At 46.9% G+C, this 20,175-nt stretch overlaps 1 protein-coding gene and 1 long non-coding RNA gene across 2 annotated transcripts in view; one reads left to right on the top strand and one right to left on the bottom strand.

Moving 5' to 3' along the window:
- Nucleotides 1–20,175, top strand: part of SIM2 (SIM bHLH transcription factor 2) — a 47,657-nt gene that overhangs the window by 9,633 nt on the left and 17,849 nt on the right. The window contains exons 2-6 of the mRNA XM_015132914.3: nt 647–729; nt 4,079–4,168; nt 11,323–11,431; nt 14,847–14,932; nt 17,931–18,130. Of these exons, the coding sequence (XP_014988400.1) occupies nt 647–729; nt 4,079–4,168; nt 11,323–11,431; nt 14,847–14,932; nt 17,931–18,130 (568 nt within the window). The remainder of the gene's footprint in view (nt 1–646; nt 730–4,078; nt 4,169–11,322; nt 11,432–14,846; nt 14,933–17,930; nt 18,131–20,175) is intronic.
- On the bottom strand, nt 4,212–11,306 carry LOC144339657 (uncharacterized). Its single transcript, XR_013414916.1, has 3 exons — nt 11,041–11,306; nt 10,393–10,499; nt 4,212–9,955 (listed from the first exon to the last, which is right to left on the bottom strand). It is a non-coding gene; the product is annotated as an uncharacterized LOC144339657 (long non-coding RNA).

Here is a 20,175-nt window from a genome sequence, read left to right as displayed (position 1 = left end):
TGCTCTCGGGGAGCCCCCAGGTAAACCCCTCCCAGGCAGACAGTTTCGGATTGGAAGGAGGACCGCGCTCGCGGGGCGCCTGTGAGAGCTGGGAAGCCCAAGGGGTAGCGTGTAGGGGGCTTTTTATGCGGCAGGAGCTGCCTCCTGGGAGGTGGGGACTTTTTGTCTCAGCCTCTCTGCCCTTGGGAAAACCAGGAGTTGCCGGAGAAGCAGGGAAAGAAAGGAGGGAAGGAAGGAGGGTCCTTGGGGGAATATTTACGGGTCAAATCGATATCCCCGTTTGGCCACGAGAATGGCGATTTCAAAGCAGATTAGATTACTTTGTGGCATTTCAAATAAAACGGCAATTTCAGGGCCATAAGCACGTGGGCGACCCGCGGGAGCTGTGGGCCTGGCAGGCTCACACGGGAGCCCGGGCTGCCGGCCGCGGCGGGGATTTCTCCCCCGGCCTTTTCTTTTTTCACCAAGGGCAAAGGGACGACGGCGAGAACACAGATGGCGGCTGCGGAGCCGGGGAGGCAGCGTGGGGACGCGCAGGACTCGTGGGGTGGGCTGGCAGGGTGCAGGGGTTCCGCGTGACCTGCCTGGCGCCCAGGCATCGGGCTGGGCGCTGCAGTTTACTGATTTGCTTTCTTCCTCCGTCCAGGTTTAGGAGACGCGTGGGGACAGCCAAGCCGCGCGGGGCCCCTGGACAGCGTCGCCAAGGAGCTGGGATCGCACTTGCTGCAGGTAGAGCGGCCGCGCCAGGGGAGGAGCGCAGCCGCCGCAGGCTCCCTTCCGACCCCGCCACCCCAGCCTCCAGGCGCCCCTTCCCCAGGAGGGCCGGGCAGATCCAGAGGCTGCCGGGGGCTGGGGATAGGGGTGGTCCCCATTGCGGAGGGATGGACGCTTAGCATGTCGGATGCGGCCTGCGGCCAAACCTACCCTAACCCTACATCTGCCCCCACACCCCGCCGAAAGCCCCAGGACTCCCCAGGCCACCTGAGACCTAGGCCAGGGGCGCCTCCCGAGCGTGGTCAAGTCCTTTCCAACCTCACTTCCCTCGGCAGCTTCCACCCAGAGCTTGCTCTGTGCCAGGCGCTAGGGCCGGAGCAGCAGGAATGATCCGGCTGCTCTGAGCTCTAGAGCATTCGGCCGCTGCGTGTGTGCGGGGGGCGCAAGAACGGAGAGACAGTATCGATAATAGAATATTAACAGGCGCACTTGTCCAGAGCTTACTGCAGGCCACATTCAGTTCCGGACTTTATTGGCTTCCCCTTCCCATCTAGAGTGCGTTCTCTTTTTTGCCTTGTTTTTGTTTGTTTTTTGTTTGTTTGTTTTTGGTTTTTTTGGGGGGGTTGGTTTTTTGTTTGTTTGTTTGTTTGTTTTTGAGACGGAGTCTCACTCTGTGGCCCTGCCTGGAGTGCAATGGCACGATCTCGGCTCACTCCAACCTCCATCTCCCGGATTCAAGTGATTCTCCGGCTTCAGCCTCCCGAGTAGCCAGGATTACAGGAACTCGCCATCATGCCTGGCTAATTTTTGTATTTTTGTAGAGATGGGGTTTCACCACGTTGGCCAGGCTGGTCTCGAACTCCTGACCTCTGATGAGCCGCCCACCTCAGCCTCCCAAAGTGTTGGAATTACAGGCGTGAGCCAACGCGTCCTGCCTGGGTTCTGTTTTTAACTTCATTTTTTTTAGAGGAGGAAATTGAGGCACAGAGAGGTTAAAAAACATGTCTAAGGTCACACAGCAAAAGGTGGAGTGGGGTTAGCCCATTGGCCTAGCTCTAGAGCCCAGCCGGATAACCAGAACTTGGTGAGGCCTCCAGGCTCTTGCTTGGTTTGGAGCCAGGTGCTTAGCTCCCCGAGCCCGGGGCCATTCACCCTGCAGGAGCTGCACACGCCACCCTGACCTCAGCTTTTCCCTGGCAGCAGAGGGGCTTTGTGGGTCGTCGGGGTAGCCCTGGGCACAGCTCGCCACTTCCAGGTGGGCGGTTGACGCTGGCTGGGGACAGATCCCAATCTTTCAAATGCCCTTTACAGAGCCTCATCAACGACCCAATTCATTCCCCCACTCCTGTCATTTGTCTCTGCCATCGAAAAATGCCTACCGAGAGCTGCTCTGCATTTCCGCCCTCTATTTTGTGTTTTACTTTAAAATAATAATTTAAAAAATGTTGGCTGCAGGATGCCATGACTTAGGTCAGCGAGTCAGCCGCTAGCTCTGCATTTCCAAAAAGCAGATCTTTTCACAACTCTCTTGCCCCAAGTGCCCTAGTGTGGTTTAGTTTTTAAAATGCATGCCTGCGGAAGAGAAGACCCGGGGAATATTTGAAACCCCGAGCTTTTACAACATAAAGCGCATGGTGTGGCCGCGGCGGGTAATGGCGCTCTGGGAGCCCTGCCCAGGCGGCCTCTGCTCCCCCTCCTTCACTTCCAGCTCCGAGCTGGGTGTGTTGCAAGTTTCATACTCCTACATATTATAAGTGACACTAATATCAGGGACAACTAAGTGCTGGGGAACTTCAATGAAAACCTGGTTGGCAAAGTCAACACCCCCAGACTTCTGCATGCTACATTTCTTTAATTAATTCCGGAGTAGTGTGTGGACGGGTGTCTTTGCAGTTATTATACATGTAAGTGAATTAGGTCATTTGAAGCTACGAAGTCATACCCAACATTTTCCATTAAGAATGTTACTTTTTAAGCTACTGCTGGCAACTTTTAGAATTTAATTATGATAATTTTCCTCTTTTCCTCATTATCCCAGAGATGGCTGGTTGTGAGATACTTTTTCACTAAATGTGTCTCTTTAATGATTTTGGAGTTAAGAAAGCATGCCAAATGCACCAAGACATTTATAACTTTAAAAATTGCTGTATAGTTTATATTTTTTGGAACACCACAGGTTTAGGTGGGAAAATATTTTGCAGCTGAGTTAGAAACTTGAAAGTTAGACTAATAATCAAGATGCTGATTTTCAACCTTAGCATCAGGGAAGGTAATGATAGTTTAGTTGGCAAAGACTTTTTGCAGCAAACTGTATTTGAGACAGCAGAATCCAAGGATATCTTTCAAGATTCACTTACACTACATTCTTTTTAGCCCCCTCTCTAGGGGTGGGGGGGAGGGTGGCTTAGAAAAACCAAAGGTAACCTGGTTTCAATTACATGCTGTAAAAATAGAATTTGTGGCCAGAAATTAATTTGGAATATTTTTTATGGGGGCAGCATTGTGGGTTGCATGAGTCTTTCACCAACTTTATTGCTTTCTTTTGGTTCTGGATCTAAAATATGAATGAGTAAATAAAATACAGTTTCCTTTTTCAAAAATAATTTAGTCTTTTTATCCTCGACACATAAACATAATCATTACCTTTTATTTGTCTTAATTACCTCTTATAGGTTTACTTTATTTTTGAGGGTTAGCCAACTTAGGAAAAATCAGAATTTCATTTGGGTAGTTTTCATTTTTCAGAAGTTGATACTTTTCCTCCTCGAATTTTGCAAAGGTTATTTGATCTCTTGCAAATTCTAAATAATTAATTCTGTAGACATAGTCTGGTAAAATAACCAGGTATTTTGTTTTATTTTCTGGGCAGTGGTAGTGTTCGGAATTTATTATTCAAATGGTACTTAAAGGTAACTAGAAAATTGTGGCAAATAAAGCGTATGTCCTAGTGGTATAAATGACTGCCAATTATGACATAAAATGGTCTATATAGTGGTAGATTTTCCCCTAAGTACCATAGAACTCCGGATTTGTACTAAGTGCTAAAATAACCCAAACAAGAAAGCTACTACATTTAAACTGAGCATAATAGGAATTCTCAAATGTTTTGCATGATTTTTGTGATGTGGATGTATGATTGTTTCTAAAGTGCTTTAAAAGCATTTCAGAGCCTGGACTGGGAACTAAACCCTGGGTGCTGTTTCCTACAGTCCTTTTTAAGACCGTGGGCTTTGTTTTTGCATTTAGCAAGCATATGTTGATGGCCATATTTGATGCATCCCTCCATCCCAGTGACTGTACCATTGCTAGATTTAACTCTAGTGTAGAATGATCATCTCTTATTCTGACATTTTATCTTTTACAGACTTTGGATGGATTTGTTTTTGTGGTAGCATCTGATGGCAAAATCATGTATATATCCGAGACTGCTTCTGTCCATTTAGGCTTGTCCCAGGTGGGTATTGCCTAATTCTTTGTGCAACCAAAATATTAAACGAAGTGATAGCAGATTTTGACAGCCTCGCCCAACTTGAAAATGCGTCTGTTTAAGTGTTTGCTTTTGTGTAGGAACATAACCCCAAATTGCAAAATCCTCTTCTCAGGACATCCTGCAGGGGCTTTCTTCCTCATATTACGTTTTATTTTTTACTTTCTTTTTCCCTTGGGGTTTCATGACCAGTGTGTCTTCGCCACATCAGCTTTGTTCCGAGACTCTGCCCCATACCTGGACTATCTGCTTACATAGTAATGCTAGATGCCCTGAAAAGAGCTTCACAAAGGAACATGTTTCAGTACACACTTGCTGGTCTGCACATGGTACTATGAGTTGCTATAAAGCAAGAGGTAAGCTGATGTGGAACATGGATTTTACGCAGAACGTTCTTTGGGGAGAGAGAATGGGAAGGGGTAGATTTATGAGTGTTCACGTGGAATTCAGGGTCATTTTTCCTGACTTTTTCCAGTTCAGTGGTCGTTTCAGCAAAGCATTTTATATGCTTGTGATAGAAACTCATAAAACTCAGTTTACTACTGTTTTGAACAGCAAGATTTCTTTAGAACATCTGAATATTACCAATTTTTCTGGAAAGATGAAATCATCTTCTTAAAAAGGTCCATCATTTCCTTAGAGGAAAGAGGGGGACTTAGTTTTGTCTCTCCCTGGCAAGCCGAGGGTTTGGTGGGGGATTTGGGGCTCCCTGGGCCCGTTGAATGTTTGAAAGGGGAGAGTGTAACTGATCATTCTCATTCACGTGCCTGACTTAACAAATGCGCATGATGATTTTAAAAGCCACATTTTAAACTACATATAGGGACTAACTGTTTCTTCACATCGTGAACTATCAGAGTGATTTTTCACCATGACTGAAGACACACTAGAATTAATGATAGATACAGCAGATGGGTTCCAGAGAGGCCCAGAAGGAATTTGAATTACACCCGCCTCCTAATGTAGTTAAGCCAAAATAAAACATGCCGATTAATGTGGCTTCAGTTTGCTCAATGAAAAACAAAATGACCACATTTGGCAACCTGCATCTGGTGTACTCTTTTTGTTTTTCTGCCAATACTTTTTTTTAAAAAATAAACTTGCTGTTTGTTTACAACCTTCTCTTCCGATGTATGGATATCCTCATCCAGGTCCACGTGGGTTTATATAACTCCGTGTTTCTTAGGCAAAGCCCTTTAAAATGAATTACATATTAAATTGATTTGGAAGTTTTTCTCTTCCTCTTTTCTGCTTTTATCAAACCAAGTCTCCCAAATACAGTTTACTAAGGCGTGGCCCTTGTATCTATGTGACTCAAGAGATTGGCGTACTTGTAGAACGGGAACTACTGTGGGAAATAGGAAATTTACTATTTTCCATAGTTATTAGGTTGGTGCAAAAGTAAATGTGGTCTTTCCATTACTTTTAATAGCAATGACTGCAATTGCCTTTGCACCAACCTACTATTATTCTCTGAATTTTTACCTTCCCCTATTTGGAATTATTCAGGGCCCTTAAGTTGTACCTAGACTAGTTTCTACTTCTGATTTGGCCTGATTACTTACCTTTTTTAATCGTATACAAAACCTTTCGTAGTCTTACAGTCATGTCACAAACACAACAAAACGTTTCACACACTTTTAAAGATGACTGATCGAAAATCTTAAATAAGTAAAGTCACTGTTATCAAATATTAAATTTAGATCTGAGCTCCCTAGCAGTCAAAGCAAAAAGGGAAATGCATTCAGTTATACAGTTTTCATTGTCTGCTAGGGCTCGTTCTTAACCCACTTGAACCTTGTAACTTAAATAATAAAATCATGCCTGTTCTATCTGTCTGTAAGGATCGTGGTGAGACACAGATCAAAATGCCTATTTCCTGTGATTTACAAACTATAGGGAGCAACGCAAAATCCAGGCATACCCACAGTTTCATTGGAACAAAGTTGCTTTCAGTAGAGTCCTATTAGGGCTGCTTGGTCATTTGGAATGTCTTGGCCCATCAGGAGGTACTGTGCACATCCCAAGAGATCCAGTTCATTCAGTCAGGCCATCCAAGTTAGCCTCTCTGTAGTTATTTTTCTCTTTTTAAGTGGAAAATAGAATTGATTGATTATAAACACAATAATTAAGAAGGACCAGAATATTGGATAGGTGACAAGTCTGCCTCCTGTTCGTGATTGACTCCACGCAAGGAAATCCAGGCAGCCTCGCACGCTGAAGCACTCTATTTCCTCATGATCATAATGCAGCAGGAAAACTTCGCCTCATAATTTTGAGAGAGGAGAGGGGTTAGGCACTACCATTTTCTAAGAAAGTTGTAGAGATACATTGTCTCTTTCTCTCCAGCAGAAGTAACAGTTTCTAAAAAGATAAGTCTGATCATCTGCCTAGAGCAACTGATTTTTTCTGATTTCTCCGCGGGGCTGTGTTAGCATCAGTCCACAGCTACAAAAACACTTTAGTGCCGACGTGCCCTCTTTGTCCGTGTCTAGGGAGCGTTCCGTGGCGAACTGTTTAAATAAGCAACAACAAACTTTTCTCTCAAATATGCCTCCTGTTCATGATTAACTCCATAGAAGGAAATCTAGGCAGAATCACAATGTGTATTTTTTTCTGTCTTCTTTACTTAAATAGCAAAATAAAGTATTGAATAGGATGTCAAATACCCAACTGGTCTTTTAAACATTTTTGCACCTTTTAGATTATTTTTTAAAAGTCAGGCAAATGTATCAAGCATGAGACCTTTATTAAAACGGGCTTAAATTTTGTTTTAAGTCACGAGAGAGAAAAGTGTTAATAAAATTTTACCCAGTAGTCAGAGTAACCTTTTAAACAGAATTTCTGATGAATAATGATAGTAGTAATAGCTGATACCTGCTGCTCTTCTGTGTTCCAAAAGCTTTCAGTTACCTTCAGTGACATTATCTCATTAAGTAAAGACGTCTTTCACGTTAATTCAGCCTTAAACTTTATGTTAAAAGATAATAGAGAATGGAAGCCCCTAGATCTGCTATAATTGTGTGGAAATTCGCTGCAAAGTGGTATTTTTTGTTTTGTTTTTGGTCTAACCTCTACTAAGTAACTCTCCAAATTCTCTATTTGAGGGTATAGAAATGATTCTTTATGGGTTATAAGCCCATCTCCTTTCCAAGTCTTTTATTAAGCCTTACTTGAACAAGTGTTGAAATAAATCTACTTCGTATGGCAGAGCTTTTTAGTTTTTTTGGTGTGTTTGTTTCCACTTGTCAACAAGTGATTGTTGCTGACAAACTTTGGTACTAAAACAATGACAGAGACAACCATAAAATGCCAGGTGTCTCCTCAGCCCAGGGTCCAAGCGTCAGGCAATAGAGAGTCAGGCTTTAGCCTGCAATTCCCTTTGGTGGACACACTCACACACATGTCCACACACAAAACATCTAGACAAGTTTCTATCTACGCGGATGAGGTAGAGTCGGGACAGCAATCTTTTTCCACGCATGTTTACTAAATGATTTAGTTCCATGTGCTTTTTTGGTTAATGCAATTATTTTACTTTTATTTAGGGAGGAGGGAAAAAATGCCCCTTGTAGCTGCTGTATACATTTTTAAGTATCCTTGAGTTAAGTTTCCTCACTCACATTGCATACAGTTATATCGCATCTAGGTAACTAGTATGCATGTTCAGATAAATATAGGTATGTATGAAATAGGTGTTTATGAGACACATAAAAGAATGTCTTATTTGAGATTGTGGCCAGAAACAACCATAAATATATCGATGATGTGTGGAGGTACAAGACCTAATCCTTTCACTTTTGAAATGAAGACAAAAGACAACATATTATGTTTGTCGACATAACTTGAACCCTGAAACCCAAACCATTTTATTTTAAAAATGCTTAATTTACCATACTCAGCAAAACACCCGGAGTAACGTGCATTTTCAGAGTGCCAAGCGATTCTGCCCTTCCCCACAGAATATGTGCATTTAGTGCTGTATTTATCATGTGTCGTTTTCTTGGCAGGAAGAAAAGCTATTCAGCAAGACATAAAAAAGCTCTTACTGGGAAAGCTATCCATTTTGTAGTTAGCGGGGTTTTACAAATACTAAAATATCCATGGAAGGTCTGTTTTAATAAGGCTGATGTATGAGACCCAGGGAGTTTTATAGCGACAACCATAATTTTTTTTCTTTTTTTTTTTATGTGAAGTAGTCACATTTCTTTCAATGTTCAAAAGCACAGATAGATACGTAAATACAGGAAACACCATGTCAACCATAATTCTGAGTTAAGGTCAGGACTGTTTTATCATTCCAAAATTTGTTATTTAAAGACATTTCCGTTATTGGAAGGCTGTTTCACTTCCCAGACAGCTCTGGAGTTTTCACGTTCATTTTGTCACAGACCCGAGCCTTCAGAAAACCAAGGCTTTCATCTGCGCAACCTCACCCTTCTCATTCTTCAAACACATGTGATGAGAATGGGGACGCTGAAAACACAAGAAGCTACTCTGGGATTAAAACGCAAATCTAACCCTTAATAAGCACAGATGGAAGGTCTTTCTGCAAGGATATGAAGATGTTTCCCAAAAACACATCAGTTACTTTTTTCTACAAAAGAACTTTGAGCAAACCAGAATTATTCTTTTTCCCTAAAAACATGGGGAAGAGAGAAATGATAGGCCAATATAACATTTCTTTATTTTGTTATTTTTTCATTTTTTAAATAAACTGTTGAAATTGTGAGTTAATATATCTTTTCTTTTCTTTTTTTTGAGACGGAGTCTTGCTCTGTCGCCTAGGCTGGAGTGCAGTGGCGCGATGTCGGCTCACTGCAAACTCTGCCTCCCGGGTTCAAACCATTCTCCTGCCTCAGCCTCCCGTGTAGCTGGGAGCACAGCTGCATGCCACCATGCTTGGCTAATTTTTGTATTTTTGGTATGACATGATTTTGCCATGTTGGCCAGGCTGGTCTTGAACTCCTGACCTCAGGTGATCCGCCTGTCTCGGCCTCCCAAAGTGTCAATATGTATTTTCTTAAGACAGCTCTCTTATTTTTTAGCCTCTGTCACTCCGCACCTGGACAGGCCTTCCCAGGGCATATTCATTGCCACTCTGAGGAAAAAGGAAATGGTCCTGTCCCAAATGGTTGACTTACATGTTGCCAGTTTATTTAAACTTTTTAAGGATTAACAGGAATGACTTGAAAGAAGAATGTTCAGTTTTTATTATTTTTCTTAAATGAAATCCTGTAATAACTTTTCAGGGAGGCAAATGTCCATCTGGGAGATCTATTGAGAAAGTGCCAGGCTTGGGAAGTGGGTGTTAAGTAAAGGGTAGGGAGGATTCCTCTAATAGAATTCTGTCTGTTGCTCTGTTTGCATAATATTGGAAGGAAACATTCCATGAATAATGTGAAAAATAGAACTGTGAGAGCCATTTTAGGGACAAGATGACTTAGCAGGCCAGAAGTGTAATTTATTCTGAATAAGAAGGCAACTCGCTCATCTTAACAAATTGGAAGAACTGGTTCGGAGGACTGCGACAGATCACTTCACCACTCCACTACCCCTTGGTCCCAAGTTAAAGCTGATGGCCTAGATGCTAATCTGGAACGGCAGCTCCCAGGAGAACTTCTCCACTAAGCAGCTGGCTGGGTTGTCCTGTTGCGTGAGGTGGCACCGTCAGGACGGCCGCTTTGCAGATAATCATGTTGTCTGTCCTCTGATGGAGAGCCACAGGCTCCCGGCGACACCTCCAGCAACACACTAAAAATAACAAGGGGGTGACTCGGGACAAGACGCATCACGAGCCTGCTTTTGTTATCTTAAGTTACCCTCTCTCCTTAGGGCAGGGTCGAGAAGGAATTCTCCAGACCCACCCAAGATCCTTCACCACCCAAGGACGGTTTCCCAGTGCTTTCAGTTTCTTCTCAGGCTGGGCACTGGGGCTCCTCTTGGCGGTGGAGGAAGTCCTACCACTGCCCCTGGGCCTCCACTGAACAATGCTGGGGTACACCGACTCACTTTCCTTGTCAGCCACCCTCAGCACTATTGATTATAGCTCTAAAAATAGGATCTACCCACCACTGCTCAGAAGGCTGCTCTGCTAGTCATTTCTAGAACATTCTGTGCCACTGTCCATCTTAAGGTGGGTGGAGGCCCAGGTGTTGAGACTCTGTATCATATCCTCTCCTGGTACTTACGTTTGGGAGAACATTTCGAAAGGTTCTCAAGTTCGGGAATTCGGGCCTCCAGGGACCTCTGTGTAAAAATTGTAACTATGATGGGTATTTTCCCGGGGCCATCATTCCTGCAAAGTGACATGGACATGCTGTCCTCTGTGGGCTGTGTCTGGAAAGAGGTGGCGTCGGACTGTTGAGGCAGCAACCCCAGGACATAATCCCCACATAACGAGGCTCTCTGGAGCAGGCCCAGGCCCAGGCCCTCCCGCAGGTCACGCACAGCCCCAGTCACGCCCCTGGGCGGGAGCCACAGAATTAGCACAGTCATTGCGGACTGGGAGGGCCAGAGAAACATTGCTGGCAATGTGAGAGAGGCCTGGCAGCGCCTGAGGGCACAGCTCAGAGCCGACGAAGAAAGGGCCTTTGTCTGAGTTCGTATCCTCCTCGGGCGCACTGGGGCCCCCACCGTGGCTGGCTGGCCGGCCTCAGAGTGGACAAGACTCCCACAGGGAGCGCAGTGTGGACAGGACAGCTGGCCTCCTGGCTGGCCAGTCCCCTCAGATCACCAGCAAGGGAAGGACAGGTACCCTGGCCTGGGTCCGTTTCAAGCCCTCTTCTGTATGAAGGATGCTGCCCAGGCCAGCAGCGCCGCCCACCTCTGGCACCCACCTTTTCCACCCTTTGCTTTCAGGTCCTTCCTGCTAAGGGTTCTCTTGGCTCCAAGCTCAAGCCTCAGTGCCCTGGCCGTTTTAGACAGTGTGGGAGACAGTTCAGAGCTCTGAGCTCTGTTGAGAAAAGAAAACTGTTTCTGCATTTGGCAAAGGCGTGGGTTGTCAGCAGAGATCAAAGTTCTGTTCCTGGCAGGGTGCGCACCTGTGACACACCTTGCCCCTCCCCCTGCGCCAATCCCAGAGGAGTGGTGGCATTTCTGACCCTTCCCTTCCACGGCAGGTGGAGCTCACGGGCAACAGTATTTATGAATACATCCATCCTTCCGACCACGACGAGATGACCGCTGTCCTCACGGCCCACCAGCCGCTGCACCACCACCTGCTCCAAGGTATTCCATCCGGAGGAAAAAAACCAGACTAAAAGCAAGGCGATGTTCCTAAATGGAACTCAGGGCTTTGCTTCCCACATCTGCCAAGTGGCTGGGCATGACTAGGACTGCCCAGCCCAGGTCTCTCCAATACACACACAGCACCCACCATGTGGGGATTTGCATTTATACCTGTGTCTTTTAAGCCAATATTCATCACACTGCTACTGTTGGCCAGAAACTGTGTTGAGTGCTAGGCAGAAGAGGAAAGTGTTGCAAGCCTGCTCCCCTCATTTGCTGTTGGTTCAGATTTGGGTTACAGCATCACGGGGCTAGACCAAGCTTCTCCTTAACCAAGATGCCAGGCCTAAAACTCGGGGGTTGGGGTTGGTCCATGACATTTCATGGGGAAAACTACATATGTGTTCCCTCCGGTTGAAATTTGGCATTTCCTTTGCTTCTGATTATAGATAATAAACCATCTTGGGATCACTAGTACCTGTGCTTTTGCCAACAACAGAAATCACAGATATTTTCCATATCATATTAAAGTTTTGCAGGTGTTTTTTGTTTTTTGTTTTTTTTTTTTAGACGGAGTCTGGCTCTGTCGCCCAGGCTGGAGTGCAGTGGCCAGATCTCAGCTCACTGCAAGCTCCGCCTCCCAGGTTCACGCCATTCTCCTGCCTCAGCCTCCTGAGTAGCTGGGACTACAGGCGCCTGCCACCTTGCCCGGCTAGTTTTTTGTGTTTTTTTTAGTAGAGACGGGGTTTCACCGTGTTAGCCAGGATGGTCTCGATCTCCTGACCTCGTGATCCGCCCATCTCGGCCTCCCAAAGTGCTGGGATTACAGGCTTGAGCCACCGTGCCCGGCCAAGTTTTGCAGGTTTAAACTTATTGCTTATGCCCACATGCCTACTTCAAATTTCAGGAGTTCTGAGACCTGCTACTGAATCTTCTTATTTATGTATTAATAAAGCAGCACATTTATATCCATATCACTGTGTTGAAATATTTCGATAATTATTTTCCATTACAATTGCTTTTTTGGTAATCTTATATATTTTATTTTATTTTATGTATTTAAAAATGTTACTCCAAGTAGGCATCTGTAGGTTTTGTGCTGCGGCATAAATCATTAAGAAGCCCTGGTCATTACACAAATGACTCCTTAAATTTCAATTGCGATGAGTGCTAGGAAGACACAGAAGGACTTCTTCCAGGGGCCCTGGCCTTTTAACTCCCTCCAACCATCCAGTGAGGCCAACAGGCCTCTTGACAAATGGGTCTTGTGTGTGCTTTGGACTATGGTACCCAGCTTGGCCAAAATACCCCAGTGGAACAAAATGCAAAAGAAGAGGCTTTAAGGATGATGAGAATGGAGTAGTTGGCTGCAGGAAAAAAAGTAGTTGCATTCTTCTTGCTGGCTTCTGGGGAGGGCAGTCATTCTCGGGCTGGGAAGAGAGAATACAAAATAGCACACGCAGTTGTAAAATCCCCTGCAGACAGTTCTGTGGCCCCCAAGTTCCAGCTCCAGAGATAGTTACTGGAGTCTAATTATTCCTTACCAAGGAGAGAGCCTGGCATGTTCGTTTCTGAAATGAGATGGGGCACCTAGTTGTAGCTAAGGTCTGATTCTTGGATATGTTATGTCTACATACATCAACATGAATCGTGGCTCTGAAGAGGGAATTTCTAACAAAATCAGGGCTAGGCTAGAACATCGCCCCTGAATCACATTCTTTCACTGTGGGGTTGTTTAAAGCTGGACAAAGACAACAGGTGTCAGAGAATTGCAGAACACAGGGCTGTTGTTGTTTTTGAAAATTGCACAGTATGGTTTTTTGTTTTGTTTTTTAGAGTCAGAGTTTCATTCTTATTACCCAGGCATGGAGTGCAGTGGCCTGATCTCGGCTCACTGCAACCTCCGCCTCCCGGGTTCAAGCGATTCTCCTGCCTCAGCCTCCCAAGTGGCTGGGATTACAGGTGCCTGCCACCAGACCTGGCTAATTTTTTTGTATTTTTATTAGAGACAGGGTTTTGCCATGTTGGCCAGGCTGGTCTCGAAGCTCAGTGATCCGCCCACCTCAGCCTCCCAAAGTGCTGGGATTCACAAGCGTGAGCCACCGTGCCTGGCCTGAAAATTGCACAGTATATTAACTGTGTGGGACTGTGTTTCTCCCGCTACCCCTGGTTTCATTTTACCCTGCCTGGGTCATAACCTCCGAAAGAGGGATTATAAATGAGAGCAAATGAGTCTTGGGAATATCATGAGACCTTTCTGTGGCCTTTGAGTCTGAAGCAACACGGGCTGAAAGCGTTGAGGCCGCACCTGACTCATTTCCACAGCCAGCCGAGGGGTGCAGGGGTTGAGATCCCCAAGTGCTTGGTTTTCTCCCCAGCTGCTCCATTTTCTCCCCAGCTGCTCCCTTGCTGACTTTCTGTGTCTGAAATGACCCCCACTGTTTTATGATAAACCTGTGAGAAATGGGCTCTCCCCAGAACTTGGTAGTTAATGACTGGTTGATGTCTATTAGACCTGAGCTTTCCACCCTCCGTGCTTATCTGGAAATGGCTGGGGCAGGCAGCCATGTTAGAGGGAAGCTTTTTGCCCACAGACACCAACTGCAGGGGGAATTGTGGGTAAAATATGGCAGCCTCTCCAACTAGGGGAGGTGGGGGGTGCCCTCTGAGGTGATTCCTGAGCTTTCACAGGGCAGTGACCTCAGGGAGGGTGGAAGACCTTGCTTCCATTCCTAGTGGTAACCTCCCTTTAAAAATTCATGTATTAACCTCCACCAAAGGGCTGTTTATTTAGAGTGGGGTGACCTCACCCTCCCTCAGAGGTCCTTCTCTATTTGTGTCTCAGAGCGCTGGTGTCCCTTCCTGAAGCAGAGGGTGTTTCCTTAGGGGACACATTTGCATTGACAATAGCGAGGTCAGAGATTTGCGTGTGAGGCCTGCAAAAGCAAAGTGAGTGAGTAGGAAGGGCAGAGCCCTGGAGAGACAGAGATGATGGAGTGGTCCTTCCGGGGCTAGAAATGAGGGTGAAAGCATGGATCTGCCGAGCCTGGGTCACACGTACTTAAGTCCTGCTACCCTGAGGGAAGTTAGAGGCTTCTGGGCCTTCCCGGAGCCCACAGCTCCCAGGAGCGGGCAACTGCAGGTGGAGCTCTGCAGGGCCCATCAGGGGCCTCAGGTGTGGCCTCGTTTGGCTGCCTTCCTTTAGAGCCGAGGAAGCCACACCAGGACTGGGCTGGTGTCTCCACTGCCCCACCCGGATCTCAGCCAAGGCTGAAGATCTCTAAGCAGGGTCTGGGCACACTGAGAAGGCCTCTGGCAGCTGCATCTGGCTCTGGGAACACATTGGTGAGGTTGGAAGAAGGATGGGGGGAGCACGGAGGGGCAGCTGCCAACCTCACCTTGCTCCTGCTTGCAGAGTATGAGATAGAGAGGTCGTTCTTTCTTCGAATGAAGTGTGTCTTGGCGAAAAGGAACGCGGGCCTGACCTGCAGTGGATACAAGGTACGGGGAGTCATGGGTGCGGGGAGGAGCTGGCCGTGGGTCCTCACTGTGTGTTTTCAAGAGCTTCTGCAGAAAGGAAGGCGCGGGAACGCAAACTCGTCATCCCCACTGACATAGAACTCTCCAGGAACATGGAGCACAGTCTGTTGGAGGCACATGTGAGAGCTGGTGCTTTAGGAGGATGTCCCAGGCTGGCTGGAATTCATCGCATAAGACCTGGAATCAGCATGGCTTAGGGCAGATTTTATTAATACCTTGGCGCTTTGCATGTGGACCAGTCCCACTGGAGCTGCCGCCTCTGGAGTTTATTGAGGCCCATCCTGGGCACGGTGCAGCCGGGAGTGGTATCCAGAGCACGGACACTGCTCTTCCTCTGGGGATGCTCCACCAAGTTCCCTGCCACCTATGACGGGTGCACCACAGTAATGCTAGAGCCCTTTCCAAGGCACGAGGCAGAGCTTTCATCTGCAGCACCACATCTGGGCCGCTCCCTCAAGCATCTCAGCTGCCCTTTGGAATGAGCAGCACCAGCCAGGTTTTGTAGTCAAGGACCACAGGAGGGATGGCAGAAGGGGCTGGGTGGCGGAGCTGGGACTCTGAGCCCAGCCCTTGCTCCTCCCTGGCTCCACTTCTCTGCCAGACACCACTGCTTGTTCTGGTTAATTCCAGAATGGAAGAGTAGGTCGCGTCTCAGGGCACGAGAGTCAGCTGCTCCCCAGGGAAAGGTGGGTCGGGGAAGTCTGTGCGGAGTGCCCCCCGCCAACCCTTTTGTCCCTTCTCTGGGCTCCTCACCCTCCTCCCAGGCATCTTCACTGCCATCTCTCCAACCTCAGAGGACAGACATCATAACCCATCAGTATGAGCTGGAGGCTGCTAGAAACTTTCTTCCGGGAGGATTTTCTCCCTAGAAAAGGAGGGAGGAGGATGGGGTGAGAGGAAAGGGCATTTTTGTGCTTTTGTCTTCTCTTTCTGGAAGGCCCCGCCCCAGCTCCCCTCTTGGACCCCACTCTGAGCTCCTCCTTTGACCTGTATCTCACTGTGCTGTTACAGTTTGGGGGATATGTTTCTTCCTTCTTGTCCCAGATACTGAGCCTCTTTGGGCCATGGTGGGGCCCCAGGAGCCAACAGACATTCTTCAGAGGGCTTGGGTCTTTTTGTTAAGGGACAGGGTCTTGCTCTGTCACCCAGGCTGGAGTGCAGTGGTGCAATCACAGCTCACTGGAGCCTCAAACTCCTGGGCTTAAATGATCCTCCCACTTCAGCCTTCTGAGTAGCTGGGGCCACAGGCGCACACCACCACACCCAGCTATTTTTAAAAATTTTTTGTGGAGATAGGGTCTTGCTGTATTTCCAGGCTGGTCTTGAGTCCCTAGCCTCAGTCAGTCCTCCTGCCTTGGCCTCCCAAAGTGTCGGGATTACAGACAGGAGCCACCACGCCTGGATGGGATTTGGGTCTTGACTTTTTTTCTGCCACTTATTAACTGTCCACTGCCCAATCTTAAGTGATACACAACACCATCTTGTTCTTGGTTTCCTCATTAATACAATGGGAGAATAGACTAGAAGGATTTTAAGATTTGTTTCAGCCCTAAAGACGATGAATGCATTCAGAAATCCTGCAGGAAGCGTTTTGGAACAGAGAATTTAGGGCTAAGACTCTTCACTGCTGTTGTGATGACAATGATCCTGTCAAGATTTCACAGACTGCAGCTTGAATAAATTCTTCCAGTAGTGAGGCTCGAGGCTGTACAGATGTTTCTGTTTGACACTGAAATACTGCATTTTTGTCTGTATGGCTTTTGTCTATAGCAATTAGAAGGGCTTCTATAGGGCCACTCTGGCTTACTATTATGAGGGGATAAAATCTTGAATTATAGATAAAGGAAATAAAAGTATATTAAAAATGAAGACTTCAAAAAATTGTACTGGAGCAGGGCACAGTGATTCATGCCTGTAATTCCAGTACTTTGGAAGGCTAAGGTGGGAGGATTGCTTGAGCCCAGGAGTTCGAGACCAGTCTGGGCAACATAATGAGACCTTGTCTCTACAAAAAAAATTTTTTTTTTAATTAGCCAGGCATGGTAGCACATGCCTGTGGTCCCAGCTACTCAGGAGGCTAAGGTGGGAGGATCACTTGAGCCTGGGAGGTCAAGGCTGCAGTGAGCCTGATTGCACCACTGTACCCCAGCCTGAGCGACAGTGAGACCTTGTCTAAAAAAAAAAAAAATTCTACTGACAGAATTGTGTATTTACTGGAGTGATACAGCATGTCGAGTGATACAGATGCCAAGTTCAATCCCATCAGAAGGTGGTAAGCAGCACAGTCACTGATGCGAGCACTGTGGAACAAATGGTTGGCCTCCCCCAGATGCCTTTGTTGTGTTACCTACTCACAGCTTGGCAGTGAGCTCATAAGGTATATCTCCATCACATATTACAGAGCCCTAATTTGTAGTTACTTACAGTACAGTCAATTGGATAAGACAACCCTTATATTTTATTATGATATTTTTTGTTGTCTTGTGTGTTTGTTTGGTTACCCAGGCTGGAGTGCAGTGGCACAATCTCGGCTCACTGCAACCCCCGCCTCCAGGGCTCAAGGGATCCTCCCTCCTCAGCCTCCCAAGTAGCTGGAGACTATAAGCATGCACCACCATGCCCGGATAATTTTTGTATTTTTTGTAGAGGCGGGGTTTCGCCATGTCACCAAGGCTGGTCTCGAACTCCTGGAGTCAAGCGATCCCCCGACCTCGGCCTCCCGAAGTGCGGAGATGACAAGAATGAGCCACCGCATCCAGCTATTATGTTGTTTCCTAAGAAGCACAACTCTCCACTTCTCCTAAGCAATGAACTGGTGCCTGTCAGCACATTGGGCTGCACAGCGGAGGAGAGGCTGGGCTGGGAGAATTTCAGCACGTTTGAGAAAATGAGCCAGGAGGAGTGGGCACCAGCCCAACTCTGGGCGGCCAGTGGCTGACCCTGCCCTCTCCACTCCCAGGTCATCCACTGCAGTGGCTACTTGAAGATCAGGCAGTATATGCTGGACATGTCCCTGTACGACTCCTGCTACCAGATTGTGGGGCTGGTGGCCGTGGGCCAGTCGCTGCCGCCCAGTGCCATCACTGAGATCAAGCTGTATAGTAACATGTTCATGTTCAGGGCCAGCCTCGACCTGAAGCTGATATTCCTGGATTCCAGGTGAGTTCGGCACCTGCCACCGTGGCTGTGGCCTTTTGGAAGACACCGGTGGTGGAAATGGGCCCCTGAAAGCTGCCATCTTGGCCAAATCATAATGAGGAATAAGTCATAATAGGAATGTGGATTAAGCAAAACCAATTTATGAACTGAACATATGTCAGCCTTAGGACTCAAGGACTTGTTTTATTTTATTTACTTATTGATTTACTTATTTTATTTACTTATTGATTTACTTATTTTATTTATTGATTATTTTATTTACTTATTGATTACTTGTTTTATTGTATTTACTTATTTGAATCACTAGAATTTTAAATGAAAACATGTGCTGTGAGCACAGGTTGGGCTTTTTTGAAGGCCGTGATGTCAGAGCTCTGCCTCCTGTGTCCAAGGAGGACGTTAGAACAAACGGAAGGTTTCCACCCTGAGTGTGTGTGAGGGGGGCCTTGGCACTCAGGCTGGTGTGAAGCCACCACAGGGCTGAGGCTGGGAGCAGAGAGGCTGCCTTCCCTGGGGCATGCCCTGCCCACCGCTCCTGGGTGCCCTGTCTACATCTGGGCTGGGAGGAGGGGATTGGATGACGTCATTTCCCCTGGCCTTGGGGAGGACCTGCTCTCCAGACCCGTGCTGGAGTGGCCTTCACTCTTCCCGAGAGCCGGCTGCAGTCCCAGGTTTTTAACTGGGTCTGCAGTTAAAGTCCAAGATTTTTAAAATTGAAGTTAATTTTAATTTTAATTAATTTGTTGTTGTTGTTGTTGTTGTTGTTGTTGTTGAGACAGAGTCTCACTCTGTCACCCAGGCTGGAGTGCAGTGGCGTGATCTCAGCTCACTGCAAGCTCCGCCTCCCAGACTCACGCCATTCTCCTGCCTCAGCCTCCCGAGTAGCTGGGACTACAGGCGCCCACCTCCACACCGGGCTAATTTTTTGTATTTTTAGTAGAGACGGGGTTTCACCATGTTAGCCAGGATGGTCTCGATCGCCTGACCTCGTGATCCACCCGCCTCAGCCTCCCAAAGTGCTGGGATTTCAGGCGTGAACCACTGCGCCCAGCCTAAAATTGAATTGAATTTTTAAGTGACACATGCTAACTGCGTTTGGTTTTCAGGGTTTTGCGGTGTTTGTGGGGTACAGTGTGATGCTTGGACACGTATCCACGCTGTGGAACCATCAAACCCCTCCCAAGTCTTGAGGCCACGCGCTGGTCAGGCCTCTTCCGTGTTCTTATTTGTGAAATAGCAGCGCGGCCTGCCCGCTCACTGCTAGGAAAGATGAAATTAGATAACAGACTGAAGCGTTGAAAACAGGGAAGCGTCTCTTACCTGCAAGGCCACTTTAGCTCTTGGCCCGTAGGTTCCTCGGCTGTGCAGGCAGGAATAAGTCATCAGAGACCCCACTCCTGATGGGTGTGTGTGTGCGATGAGGCTTTGGCCCGGCAAAGAGAGATACATTTTGCTTTCTGTATGTCCGGAAGCCAGAATTTACTGCTTTCTTTTCTTTTTCACTTTTTAAAGTTGTGGTAAAATACACACTGTATAAAATGGATCATTTTAACCATTTATTGATGCTCTATAGAGAAAAAATGAATCTTCCTGGTTAGGGGCGAGAGATAAAGATAGGAGTCGGTTTGGCTCCTTGTCAACACCCTTCAGGACCACTCAGAGGCAGGGAAATGACAAGGGTGAGCATGTCAGGGTCACCAGCATCTTCCCAGAAACTCCAAGCAGAGAGGAAGCAGTGCTCTTTGGGGAAAGCTGCCAGCACCACTGGGGATGGCCAAGAGCGACAAATGCCATTTTCTTGCCATGCAGAGGGACTCCCTGCAGGGACAGAAGGCAGCCGAGCTGCCCCAGCTGGAGTGGACCCCTCTGCTCCCTCTTTTCTGACTTGGGAGCCACTTCTGAGAGGCGGCTGGAAGGACATCAACTGCCCAAGGTCATTATCGGAGACACCTGGGAGGACCCGACTGGTTTCTCCCTTGTTTTGTCTCCTAGTTTTCCTCTGGTCCTTCTAGGAAACCCCTGAGACTGATGAATTCTCGAGAACA

The sequence above is a fragment of the Macaca mulatta genome, chromosome 3, assembly GCF_049350105.2.
Source record: "Macaca mulatta isolate MMU2019108-1 chromosome 3, T2T-MMU8v2.0, whole genome shotgun sequence".
NCBI classification, from domain to species: domain Eukaryota; kingdom Metazoa; phylum Chordata; class Mammalia; order Primates; family Cercopithecidae; genus Macaca; species Macaca mulatta.
This window is presented reverse-complemented; position numbering and strand designations above follow the sequence as displayed.